The sequence below is a fragment of the Phascolarctos cinereus genome, unplaced genomic scaffold, assembly GCF_003287225.1.
Source record: "Phascolarctos cinereus isolate Bilbo 61053 unplaced genomic scaffold, phaCin_HiC Scaffold_726;HRSCAF=1367, whole genome shotgun sequence".
NCBI classification, from domain to species: Eukaryota; Metazoa; Chordata; class Mammalia; order Diprotodontia; family Phascolarctidae; genus Phascolarctos; species Phascolarctos cinereus.
Window position 1 is genome coordinate 313,736,878 of NW_027556098.1, and position 14,252 is coordinate 313,751,129.

Sequence of the window (14,252 nt, forward strand, 5' to 3'; positions counted from 1 at the left end):
TGAGCAAATGAAGGAATGAGTGAAGGAATAAATTAGTGGAAAAAATAAATGCATGAAGGGTGAATGAAGTGATGGAATGAAGAATGAGTGAATGAAATGAATAAGCAAATGAGCGAGCAAATGTAAATAAATGGATGGATGGATGGATGGATGGATGGATGAATGAGCAATGAGTAAATATGAGTGAGTCAATGGAGCCCACATCCTTTGACCTTTCCCTGGTCTTGGTCTAATCAGCATGCCTGGAAGTTTTCCCCAATACCCCAGGGGGTATTGTGAGAAATCTGGAAGGAAGAGCTGAAACTCTGGTCCTTTTTCCTGTTGTGCCACCTTCCCCTCGGGCTTAACCACAGGGGAGGAGCTTTTCTCCAGTCAGAAGGAGGAGGAAGAGAGGTTCATATCTCTAAGCACTAGCTCATAGACCACATTCTCTTGAGGAAAAGGGGCTAGGAAGTGTGTTTGTGGTGAGAATTCAAGAGAATAAAGACCCAGATTAGTTTTAGAGTAGCTGGGGATGGCCTGGACTTTCTACAAAGGGCTAGACAACAGACTAGGTCCTTAGTAATAATAATTACACACACATATAAAGAACACTTGATTTAGAATTAAAAAAAACACCCGGGCTCCTCTTCAGGCTCCTCTACTTAGTACCTGTGTGACCTTAGATCCCATCCCTTCTTTTTCTGGGCCTCAGTTCCCTCAACTATAAAATCCCAATTTGTAAAATGGAGATAAGTAATAGCACCTACTTCATCAGATTGTTCTGATGGTCAAATCGGATGATAGATCCATAAACAGACTTCAAACCTTAGAGTACTACATAAACGTATCTATCAAATGAGGCTTTGGGCTAGATGACCTGCCTGCTAGAAACCCTTTAGTTCTACAAATCAAACAGAACTGAATTTTTCTAGACTCTTTCCAGGCCTTTCTCAGCTAAGCCCCTGCCAACACTGGAAAGTGGAAGAGCCCATGGAACCATTAGCTGCCAGCTTCGGGGCCTCTATTAAGAGAACCTCAAAGCATTTTACTTGCCCATTTGACAGATAAGGAAACTGAAATTCAGAGAAGGGAAGCTGTTGCTTGAGGAGAAGGGGGAGGACTAAGTCTGGGACTGCAGCCTGGCAGGTTTGATGCCTACCCTCTTCCATATGTACCCCAAATCACCACGAGGTGGAGGGGGGTGGGCAGAAGGAGATGATTTTCTGGGAATGAGTCTTTCTTCTCTGACTCCCCAGGCTCTGAGTCGAGCACTTCCTGAGACTGGTTTCCGGCTCTGGCCTTGGCATGGTCTTGAGGCTGGATGGGGGCGTGGGTGAGGAAGAGGGGAGGAGGGGAGAAGGCCACATGCTGGGCTATTTCAGCCAGCGAAGTTGGACCAGGGAGCCAAAAAGAAAATTGATCAGGCAGCTGGGCAGAGGATAGTCCAAGGCAGGCTGAGAGTGGATGTTACCAGGGGGCAGAACCCTGAAAGATCCCAGACTAGGAAGGGAGCAGAGTGAAGCCCTCAAAGGCCAAAGGTAAGGAATCTCATTCTCTAGAGTGCCCATGTTGGGGTTAGGACATCATGTCTATATTTCCATATTTGTATGGGGACTCATATGGATATATAATCCTAGACAGAACAGGGAGGCAACATAGGATTAGATGTGGAATCATACCTTCCCAGTGTGATTCTGGCAAGTCACAACAGAAGTAATAGGCAGCCACTGAAACTCATTGAGCAGGGGTGTTTCCCTCTCTGTTTAAAAAAAAAAAAGAAATGGTACAGGAGGCTACAGTGACTCGTCCAGGGTCACACCTTGGATATGTCAGAAGCAAGACTAACTCAGTTCTTCTATCTACTGTGACACATTGCCTCAAGTGCATAAGGGGTGTGGAGCTAGGGGGTAGAGAGAGAGAGAAAGGGAGAGAGGGAAGGAGGGAGGAAGGGAGGGAGAGAAAGAGAGAGGGAAAGAGAGAGCACATTGCAGTGTGGTATAGTGGATAGAGAATCAGACTTGAGGTCAGGAAGCTCTGGGTTCAAATCCTACCTCTGACCCATGCTGCCTGTGACTCTGGGTAGATCATTTAATCTTTCATTTTTCCAGACAACTCTAAGACTCTAAATTGTAGAGTCATGCATTGGTATAGGGAGTTTCCAGACACTGGGAGGCCCCTATGGTAATGAAATCACAGTTCTAATACAAACTGAGTGTCTATGTCTATGTATATATGTGTATATATATATGAATTGTATGTGTGTATGTCTATGTATATACATACCATATGTACATGCATTGCATACTATGTTTCTATCTATGTGCATCATGGGAGATATGTGTGTCATGAGGATGAATATATATCATACATTTGTGTATGCATGTGGGCGTTGCCATGTGTTTGTGTACACAGTCATGTAGTTATGGCCTGAATAGCATGTGGTCTTCTCCGGAAGCCCCATCTGGGGCTTAGCTTGAAGACATCTAGTGATGGGGAACTCACCCCTTATTGTTGCAGGCTAAGCCTCACTGTCCTTTAACTCCTGGCATGGGGCCCTAAATCCCTGGGACCTTTCTGGCCCCTAAAGTCACCTGCCTCCCTGGGCCCAGAGATCTGCCGACAGCACCTCCCTCCCTCTTTCCTCCTGCAGTCACTGGAAGTGGTACCTGCTTCTTCCCCTGTGTCTTCTCCTCCCAGTCTTTCTCCCCACACTCCAGACCACAAGAGTATACATTCCCTAGGGGGTTATTCACAGGAAGAAGAGAATATGCAAATTTCGAAATAATACATAAGACTATAGTGTGTAGCACTGAAGCAAGCAAAAATAAACCCTACCCATTGTGGACAGCTCCTCAACGTCTCCTCCACAGCTTGGCCATTCTCCCATGAAGTCCCCTCCCCGAGTAACCTGTTCCCCTATGATCCCAAGTAGGGATGGGTCATGACCCACTTCTTATGAGATACCATTTGTAAAAAGCTCTGAGCACAGTGCCTGGCACATAGTAGACTCTCTACAAACACTTCTTCTCTTCCCTTCTCTCTTGCAAGCTTTAGTGGGGGAGGAAGTTAATTACATTTTTAGTGGTAGGTTTTTGGTTTTTTTTTTAAGCACCCTCATTCCCCAACTGAGCCCTTTCCCTTCAGGGAGCTAACTCCTGTAACAAAGAGAAAAAAGAGAAAAAAGGGGTTAAAAAAATATGCCTACTGAGTCTAACAGTAAATGCAATATGCTACACCCATAGTCTCCGCCTTTACAAAGGCCAGCTTTCATTTTAAAACTATTCAGAGTCACCTAGCTCTGGAGTTAAGAAATAAGGAAGGCCCTGTTTATACCCAAGAGGCAAGGTGGTCCAATGGAAAGACTGACACTCTTTTGGAAACTGTTTCCTGGCATGATAACTATCATGTTCCCCCTGGGAAGTACAGACAGGCCCCCGTGGGGAGAGAAAAAAGGAAGAAAAAGAAACAGAGAAAAGATCATAGGTTTTTAAGCTTGGAGATCAATTTGTCCTCTTTCTACAGAGGAGGAAACTGAAGTCAAGCAAGATTAAATTACTTGTTTGAGGTCACATGGGCTATTCCAAGAGCCCTTTGTTAGCTGGGCTTTCTGGACTAATGGGAAAGGGCTTGGTGGATTTGGGGTTACTAGCACCCAAGCCCTAAGGAAGGGGGAAGAAGATGAGAAAGGGGCTTCCTCAGATTATCTTAAGACCTTCCTTTCTCTCCCCCCAAACTCCCTTTCTAGTCTTACCCCCTCCTGCTCCTTTCCACACCTGAGCCAGCCAGACAGGATCCCTTGCTGGATTCCAGCCATGCACCTTCTTTTCCAACCTCTTCACTGTTGCCTCAAAGGACTGACTCAAGGCCTTGCCAAAGCATGCAACCCCCTCCTACCCCATTCATACCTGTCAAGATGTGGCAGAGGGAGCAGGTTCATTCTCTTTCATCCCAGAGACCAAGAACAAGGAGCAGTTGGGGAGAGGTCTTGGGTGGTCGGTGGGACAAATTTCAGCTCAACATGATAACAAAGAAAGTTGTTCCACAGATAACCAGGCTGCCTTTGGAGAAACTGAGTTCTCCATCATGGAAGGTTTTCAGCCAGACCTAGATGACCCCCTGTTAGAAAAGCTGCAGAGGAGAGATTTGTAAACTTTCTATGTCATAGACCCCTCTGGTAGTCTATGGGTTCCTTTCTCAGAATTATATTTTTAAATAATTGAAGGAAATCTTAAATTTCCATTAGGGGTTAATGAAAATAAAGGCATGTTTTTTCCTGACTTCCCAGTCCCTCTGAGATCTATCCATAGACACCATGGGGATGAGAGGAGCCTAGTTTGAGATCCCCTCTTGTACAGGATTTTCCTACTCCAGGAGGGAGGAAGAGGGAGCTGAATGAGGCCACTGCCAACCCTTAGACTCTGGGCTCATCTGAACTCCTGTTCTGCAGGTCAAAGCTCACATGCCACCTCCCCATGCTAAGAAGCCTTCCTTCTCCTTGCTGGTACTGTTGTTTGCCCTTCGTTCTCAAAAAGGACCATGACATTAAGGAGGTGATGCCATGGCATGCAAGTGGATTGGATTTGAGTGAGGGAGGACTGTGCAAAGTCACCAGCCTCAGTTTCTCCTCCAGAGCTACCTGGGTCCAGTGGCCAGATATAGAGTAGGATGGCTGGTGAAGCTCATCCTTGCAAACAGAAGCACTCTCCCCTGCCTTGGAGTCAAGGGACTCTAAGTCCAATCTTTCCTTCCCAATCTCCCCTCTGACACTGCCACACTCTGGTGCAGGCTCTGATCACCTCGTGCCTGAGGGTTGCAATAGCCCACTACTCACAGGTGCCTCACCACTCTAGTTCAGCCTCCATCCAGCTGTCAAACTGATTTTTCTGAAGCTCAGGGATGACCTTATCACATCCTCTCCTCAATAAACTCTCTATGACCTCCAGAATCAAATGTAAATTCTCCATTTGGCATCCAAAGTTCTTCATAACTTGACCCCTCTACTACATTTCCAATCTTCTCCCATCTTACACCACCTCCACCATCACTCTTCTTGGTAGCCTGATTCAGTGACACTGGCCTCCTCAAACAAAACACTCCATCTCTTGGCTCTGACCATTTTTACAAGCTCTCCTCAATGCTGGGAATGTCCTCCCCAATCATCTCTGCCTCCTGCCTTCCCTGGCTTCTTTCAAGTCTCAGCTAAAACCCCACCTTCTACCTGAAGCCTTTCCCAATCCCAGGTTATTCTAGTACCTTCCCCGCTTTTGATTAACTTCATTTTATCTGGTATGTATCTTGTTTACACATGATTTGTTTGCCTGTTGTCTCTCCCATTGGATGGTGATTTCCTTGAGGGCAGGGATTGTCTTTTGTTTTCCTTTGTATCTTTAGCACTCGGCACATAGTAGGAATTTAATAAATGCTTGTTAACCAACTGACGGAAGGAACTGCCCTGGTCATGCAATAAGGTGATGATGACCAGGCTGTACTAGAACCCTCGTCTCTCGATCTGAAAGGCTGCACTGCCCCAAACATCACCATGTCCCTAATGAGTTTCCCATTGTTTTTTTAGTTTCTCCAGGTGTAGGACGCCCCGGCCCTTCCTGGTCCTTCAGACCCACATCAGGTCCCCGGATATGGAACCAGGAAACGAGACAACCACAACAATGTCTGGCTCACCAGGCTCCCCTCCCTCCTGTGTTTTCCATGAGAATTTCAAGCACGTGCTTCTGCCCTTGGTGTATTCGGTGGTGCTGGCTCTGGGTCTGCCCTTGAACTCCTATGTCATCATGCAGATCTGGCTGTCCCGCAAGGCACTGACCCGCACAGCTATCTACATGCTGAACCTGGCCTTGGCCGACCTGCTCTACGCCTGCTCCTTGCCTCTGCTTATCTACAACTATGCCCAGGGCGACCACTGGCCCTTTGGTGACATCTCCTGCCGCCTGGTCCGCTTTCAGTTCTACACCAACCTCCATGGCAAGCATCCTCTTCCTGGCTTGCATCAGCTTCCAGCGCTACCTGGGCATATGCCATCCTCTGTCCACCTGGCACAAACGATGGGGCCGCGGCTCAGCCTGGTTGGTGTGCGGGGTCGTGTGGCTGGCTGTCTCAGCCCAATGCCTGCCCACAATCGCCTTTGCCCAGACAGGAATCCAACGGAACCGCACTGTCTGCTATGACTTGAGCCCTCCCAGCCTGTCTGCCAACTATCTGCCATATGGCATGGCCCTCACCTTCACTGGCTTCATGTTGCCCTTCAGCGCTGTGCTGGCTTGCTATGTGCCCCTTGTGCGCCGTCTCTGCCAGCAAGGCGGCCCCGAGGGGCCAGCAGTGGCCGAGAAGCGGGGGAAAGCAGCTCGTATGGTTGTGGTGGTGGTAGCAGCCTTCGCTATCAGCTTCCTGCCATTTCATGTTACCAAGACTGCCTACCTAGCTGTCCGATCAATGCCTGGGGTTTCCTGCCCTGTCCTGCAGACCTTTGCCGCTGCCTACAAGGGCACAAGACCCTTCGCCAGTGCCAATAGTGTACTCGACCCCATCCTCTTCTACTTTACTCAGAAGAAGTTCCGCCAGAGCCCCCAGCAGATCTTATCCAAGCTAAGCTCTAAGTGGCAACGGGGACACTGAACACAGAAGGACAATGACAGGGTCGTGGTCCCCAGAGGGCTTGGCCAGGCATCAGCTCTAGGTTGTCCCCCTGTGATGCCCTAGGGACAACTTCTTCAGACAGCAGTAAACCCTAAGATAACTGTAACCCCTTCCCCCAAGGGAGAGATGTGCCCAGAGACTGCTGAGGATCCCAGTGGCTTGGGGAATCTTGGGGTAAAGTGGCAAAAAGCACTACATTGGGAGTCAGAGGTCCTGAGTTCAGATCCTGGTTCTACTACCTACTTCCTGTGTGTGACCTTGGGCAAATTGCTTAACTTTTCTGGGCCTCAGTTTCCCTGAAGGGACTGGATAATTCCAAGGGGAAGAGATGGGATGATTCACTCTTTAGACACCCTGCTGTCCACCATGATGGCTCTTTCTGGAGCATGTGGAACAAGAAGGATCATTCTGGGATCTGAAGTAATTCTCAAACTCTCAGCTGAGCCCTAAATCAATCCACACTCATCACTTATTTATTGAGCACTTGCACTGTGTGGGTAGCTGCGGACAAAAAGCAATGTGATAGAGCAGAGAGAGTCCTAGATGCGAACTCAGAGGAGAGACCTGGGTGTGAGTCCAGCCACCATCTTACTGCATGACTTTGGGCAAGGCTGCCCTCCTCATCGGGACCCCTCTGCTTCCCCAGACACAAAAGAGAGTGAATGGGTTTATTGTGAGGAGTATTAAATGGTATAGTAATTATAAAGCACTTTTAGTAAGCATCATGTAAATGTTAACTATCATTATTATAATGATGATGTCATGATGTCTAAGGTTTCTTCCAAATCTAAATCCTATAATCTCAGGTGGATGTTGTGGCTCCCATCCTTACAGAGCTCAGATTTACAGAGGAGGCAGCAAGGGAAGGAGGGAGGAAGGCATGAAAGGTTGAAAGACAAGACTTAAATACGGCCACTAGGCCAAATGTACTAAGGGCCCAGTGAGGATAGAGAGGGAGAGCTATAGAAGAAAAAAGAAACCAATGAGAAGTAGGTCCATTAAGGAGAGAATCAAGGAGAAAATGGGACCCAAGTTGGGCCTTGAAGGACAGAGGGTGATTTGGAGAGGCAGGAGGACCTCCCTGGAAGGAAAATGGTGTGAGCCAAGATAGGGGGCCCTGCCTGGCAAGAACAGAGGGCAGGGTTTGGGAGTCGGGCTGGGGTGAGAGATGAGAGGGAGATAATACTGGAGAGTGAAGGTAGGATTGGAACATTGATGCCCTTCATCTCCAGCCTAAGAAGTCTGGATTTAGCCCTGTGGGCCATGTGGAGACCACATCTCACATTTCCTCATTCACACTCTCCCAAACCTCCCAACCCAGATGCCACCCCAGGCTGCTAAACTTCTAGCCTCTGCTATTTGCCCTCCAAGTACCCCTTCATTCCTTCATGTATTCATTAACTCATTCACCCATTTGTTCAGTAAAAGCTCGGTGAGGTCTAGAAATCACAGAGCTCTATGCTCAGCTTCCAGGAAAGGCAGAGATAGATAAGATCCTCTGAAGGGGCCAGCCCTGGTATTTGGCCCTCATTGACTCAGGTTGTCTTCTCAGGGTGACAGTTCCTTCTCTAGGTCATTCAGAGGCCCTGGATCAGGGCTCTCCATTCACCTCAATTCAACTATGTTTACATGCCTCCTATGTCCCAGGTTCTCTCTTTGCTAGGCACGAGAGATATAAAGACAAAATAAGAAATAGTTCCTGGCCTCAAAGAGCTTACTTTCCTTTGGGAGGGAATAAGGATGTCAACACAAAATACATAAAGGGTAAATGCAAATTAATGGGGGTGGAGTGGGGTTCACAGAGAGACATTAACAACTGGGGAGATGAGGAAAGGCTTCCAATTTTCACTGCTTGCTGAATTTCTCTAATCCTAAAACCCACAACCCAAGGACCCTTGATCCTCCCTCTCCCACCACCCAACAGTCTCCTAAGCCTGATTGGCTTCCTGAGGCTCAGTTTTGTCATCTGTAAAGTGGGAGTGTTCATCCCTGGAATACTTACCTCACAGGGTTGTTGTGAGGCTCAAATGAAATGATGTATGAAAAGCGGTCAGCAATTGTAAAGACGATGCTATATGAACATGAATCTTTGTTGTGTTTGTTATCATTACCACCTATAATTGTTATTATAATCTCAAGCTCAAGAGAAACCAAGTCTGCATCTCTTCTGAATCAGAGCATGGAGAGTTGGGGGCTGCTTCCTTCAGATTCCAGTGTAATTGCCATCTCTCTTCCCCCTCCCATCACCAAGGGGAAATGAGAGAATTCAAAGGTATAACTAGGACAATGTTCCTGTCACTGAAAAAATCAGAATAATTCAACCTCACCTCCCTATACACACACACACACACACACACACACACACACACACACACACACACGAGATACCCCACATGGAATGGAAAGAATACCAGACATTGGGTAAGAAGACCTGGGTTCCCATCCTGACTCTGACTCTGCTTCTTATTCCCTGTATGACTTGGGAAAGTCACTTCCCCTTCTCTGGGTCTCAGTTTCCTCATTTGTGAAATAAAGCACCTATGTGGTGCTCAGACCAGCCTAGCTCTGATCCTGACTTTGCCACAGGACTTTGGGCAAGAGCCTTCCATTCACCTCCCCTTCTGCCAAATGACAGGGGTAGGATGAGATGGCCCCTAAGATCTCTTCTAGTTCTGACAAACTGCAATGTGTGTAACTCGTGCTCCACCTAGCTAGGATGGCTGTCCCCCAAACCCATTGGTGCTCTCCCACATCTCTGCTTCTGCTCAAGCTAAGCCCTCTACCCAGAATGCTCTGCCTCTTGCCCTTTACATGTAGAACTCCTACTTAAACCTCTAATGCCCAACTGAAATGGCATCTCCCTGATTTCCCTAACAATCTTTCCCCTCAGACCTCACAGAGCACTTCTCTGAGGCACTTTATCATGTAATGTTGTGGATTAAATATTTGTGTTTGTGACTTATCCTCTACTACGCTGGAAGCTTCATGAGGATGGAGGCAAAGATGGAGTTTTATTTAAACTGTGCGTCTCCCTCAGTTTGGAGCACAGTCGCCTGCTGCAAACAGTAGGTGCTTAATAACCATTTGTTAAAATGAAATTACATTTCTGAAATGGTGTACTCTAAGACTGATTCCAGCTCTGACATTCTGTTCTAAGGTTCCTCCTACCTCTGACATTCTGTGTTCCAAGGTACCTCCCAGCTCTGACATTATCTGTTCTAAGGTCCCTCCCAACTCTGACATTCCCTGTTCTAAGGTCCCTCCCAACTCTCAACATTCCCTATTCTAAGGTTCCTCCCACCTCTGACATTCTGTGTTCCCAGATCCCCCCCAGCTCTGACATTTTGTGTTCTAAATCTCCCCCTCCCCCAGCCCTGACTCTGTCTCTACTTTCTGCCCTGTGTTTCTGTATACTACTCATCGCCACTAGACAAAACAGGGCCATCAGCAATCCCCAAAAGGCCAAGCAGATGTGGACCGCTGATATGGAAGAGATGAGGCACTGCTGCCATAACCCATGTCCCAGCTCCCAGTCTACTATTCCTGATCCAGGAGGGTAGAGGCCCCAGCTCCTCTCAGGTATAAGGACTTTCTCACCCTAACACCTATTGCTCTGTGTTAAGATAGAAGTTCTGCTTCCCTGGGTCATCCGGTATTGCTCACTGCTACACTTTAGCCCCGGGGTTCTTGACTCTTTTGTGTCATGACCCTCCTTTGGCAGTCTGGCGAAGCCTATTTCTCAGAAGAATATTTTTAAATGCATAAAATAAAATATACAGGATTACAAAGGAAACCAATTACATTGAAATAAGGTTATAAGAGAAAACTAAGTTGGCAGAGTAACAGGAAGAAACAGAATGAACCCCGCCCCCCAAAACTCCTCCCAACAGATCTAGAAAATGTACCAGACCAAATTCTGATGGGCAATCCAAGAGAAAAAAAAAGTCACAAGGAATCCTGTCTCCCCTTCATGGCTCATCCTGCAGCTCTCCACAATAACCAGCAGGTGGAAGCATTTCTGCTGTTTCACTATTGCTAGTGTGTCCTCCCACAGGGCGGCCACAGAAATTTGCCTATCAACCAATTAATCAACCAATCTGCAAGTATTTATTAAGCCGGAGAAAAACTTCTCTGACAATTATCCCATGCTGTCACTGAAGGGGGAGAGGGATACTAGATAATTTCTAAAACTTGGCAGGAGGAAAGGAGAGAGGAGAAGGAGGAGGGAAGGAAGGAAGGAAGGAAGGAAGAAAGGAAGGAAGGAAGGAAGGAAGGAAGGAAAGAGGGAGGGAAGGAGAAAGGAATCGTTAAGCACATGCTGTGTGCCAGGCCCTGTATTAACCACTGGGAATATAAAAGCTGTCTAGGAGCTTCTATTCCAGGGGTGGGGACCCTGGGACCTTGAAGCCACATGTGGCCTTGTAGGTCCTCAAGTGCAGCAGCTGCACATGTGGCCTCGAGGCCCCAGGGTCCCCACCCCTGTGGGGGAAAGCAACACACAAAAGAGAACAGAAAAGACAGGACAGGGCAGGAAATAGATGAGGAGGCATGGTTTTGAATTTCAGAGATTAGCAGTCCAGCCTGGGCCTCTTCACAAAATGGAGGCTCCTGAAAGAACTCACCCAAAGAAAAAGAGGGGAGCAGCTCAAAGAGGGATATTCCACAGAAAGCAGGCCATAGGTAGGATTTCCAGGGTGTGGAGGCCCTAGGCACTGAGGGAAGTTCCAGGACAAAAGAGCAGCAGGAGCATGATTTTGAGGTTCAGAAGGTAAGGAACAGGGCCGGTCAGAGTCCTCCCTGCATCACAACATCACAGTACCAGCCAAAGGGGCTTAACCTCTGGAGTCTCACCCTTGAACAACAGTCTTTGACTTTAAGAGTCACCAAGAAGTCAGGACCTCCCCTCACACACTCCCCATCTCCAAACAGACCTCAATCACCTGGTGACCCCAAAGCCTGTTGTTCTCTTTCTCCAGGTAGAGCCATACCTCGGGCGGAGTGATCGGGGCTTTACCCTTGAGCTCCTGACATGGGGAAGAGCATTTCTGCTCACGGAGGCCCTCCTTCATCTCATGATCTTCTGCCAGCCCTAGCCTACACTACATTTGTGGCATGGCTACCTCTACTCCCTTGCCTGGCTCTGCAATCTTACTCTTGATGTCCCCCATTACCACTGTGCCCCTCTCCTGAGCTAATGGTGGTCCACCTAACTACAGGCACATTCTCCTCAAATTCCAGGGCCAAGGGAATAACTACCACTGTGCCTTTCTCCCTACTGCACCCCCAACCCGCCTCCTTCTACTTTCTCTCTGTCAGCTTCTTCTTAGAAATAAGAGTCCAAAGGTGTGAACTGGACTTTCTGAGGGACAGGCCACTCTTCTGCTACCAGTTTCGAAGAATGAAGCCCATCTGCTTCACTATTTAAGTTTCTTTCCTCCAACAAGCCTGATATCCCTAGCAGGTCCTTCCTTCTTGTTTCCCTCCCTCTCTCCCTCTTCCATACTTACTTCAGGCACCAAAATTGCTCACTAGAGCTAAACTCCCCCAACCCCCTAACCTTGGTAGTGTTTCTCCTGGCCCAGTGAGTACTAACCTACAGCAAATCTAGAAGCTTGAGAAAGCATCCACATTTTGCCCTGTCTCTCAGTTCTCTGTGAGGCAAAGGAACCAGATTAAACACTTTTCACAGCTATGTAAAAGGGGAGAGTTCATAACCAAGCAAAAATGAAGTTCAATGACATGAAATTAGAAAATTGTGTGTTTCACACAAACAAAATCAATGCAACTAGACTAAGAAGGGAAGTTGCTAATTGGGAGAAAGGATCCTTCCATCAAACATCTCTAATATAGGTCTGATATTCAAGATAGATAACAAACACAAACATAAGACAAAAAATAGTTAAATGACATAAGAAATACTTCTCAAAAAAATTGCACCAGGCATAGTGGCACAAACTTGTAATCCCTGCTGCCAGGGAGACTGTGGCTGGTGGATTGCTTGAACTCAAGAGTTCTGAGTTGCAGGAGGCTAAGCTGGGAGTGTGATAGGGTGGGGAAGAGGTTGCAGCATGCCTGAGGATTAATGAACCAGCCCAGGTTGGAAATGGAGCAGGTGAAAGATCTCATGCAGATCAGGGTTGAGATGGAGCCAACGAATGTCTATTGCACTTCCTGCCTAGGTGAAATAGGGAGACTTGGACTCCAAAAAGAATTGCAGACTGTGACCAATATGAAATATTGTTCCAAATCATTAATAATTTTTAAAAAGCATATCAGAACAACTCTGAACATTCATCTCATAGCTAGCAAATTGACAAAGATAATAAAATATGGGAATAGCCAATGTTAGAAGAATTGTAGAAAGACAGATATGCTAACAAACTTGTGGGAAAGTTGTGAAATGTTCTGACTATTCTGGAAAACTACTTGGACCTGTGCTAAGAAAGTGATTGAATCTAAACTTTTTGCCCCAGATATTTCCAAGCTAGGCATATATGTCAAAGAGTTCAAAGGTAAGGAGAAAGGTGTCATGTACACTAAAATATTTACAGCAGCAGTTCATGTATTGTGAAAAACTGGAAACAAAGTAAATGTTAATCAGGAAATAGCTAAATTATGTTACACGAATGTAATAGAATATAACTGTGCTGCAAGAAATGATGAATATGCAGCTGCAAGAAACATGGGAAGACTTTTATATAAACTGATGCAAAGTAAGGTAGAACCAGGAAAACAATACACAATGACTGCAACAATATAAATAAAAATACAGAAAGAAAAATAAAACCCCAAACTATGTAATTATAATAACCAAGCTTGGCCCTAAAGAAGCGATAAGAAAATGTACCTCCTTCCTTTCATTGGAGAGCCGGGGAAACCATGGCTATGAAACATTACATTCACTTTGCCTCTAGGGATGACTCTCCCATGAAGCTGTGTGTGTGTGGGGGGGGAGAATGCAGTGATATACATTCAGAAATGAAAGTGACATAAAAGCAAAAGATATCAATAAAATTCTTTTGTTTGAAGTTCCCATAAGTTTCTCTAGGGGCAACCAGTTACTGGATTGCCCTGGACTGAGAATAGATAGGAGAAGATAGAGAGAAGAGAATAGAGAGCTGGTGAAAGGAACAGTACCCCCTACATAGGTGTGTTGTGTGCCCTTCCTCCCCAGGGCTTCTGTTAGAAACTTTTTAAGCAGCTGACAATGGGTTCGTTATCTCCTGCCCAGAAGCCACAGATCATCTAGATCCCATGAACTTCTGACTTGAACTGGCCCTGATGCCCAAACCACAAATTCAAGTCCCAGGTTGGAGACAGGTCTTAACAGGTAGCCCATTCTATATAACTTCTCGTATGCAGTACAGGTGTCACAGGTGCCTCTGACACTCAAATTCATCTATATCCCACTGAGGTCTGAATTAGATTCTCAGAGAGACTTAGGTTCTCTGGGGAAAAGCAAGGCCCAGAGAGATGCAGCCAGCACCACAAGGTCACATATTAAGCCTGAAGCCAAGAACCCAGGCCTCCTGCTTACTAGCATCCCAACCTCAGTCAGGTAAGACTTCTTGGAGCTGTAAGACAAGCCACCCACTGAGCAATGTCAGGAGGGTAAACTG

The 14,252-nt window shown here is 46.7% G+C and overlaps 1 protein-coding gene across 1 annotated transcript; it reads left to right on the forward strand.

Moving 5' to 3' along the window:
• The first annotated feature begins 1,316 nt into the window (after nt 1–1,316).
• On the forward strand, nt 1,317–8,719 carry P2RY6 (pyrimidinergic receptor P2Y6). The gene is given in 3 exon segments (XM_020989613.2): nt 1,317–1,520; nt 5,555–5,963; nt 5,965–8,719. Coding segments are annotated over 3 exon segments (1,131 nt in total). The 5' UTR covers nt 1,317–1,446; the 3' UTR covers nt 6,613–8,719.
• The last annotated feature ends 5,533 nt before the right edge of the window (nt 8,720–14,252 follow it).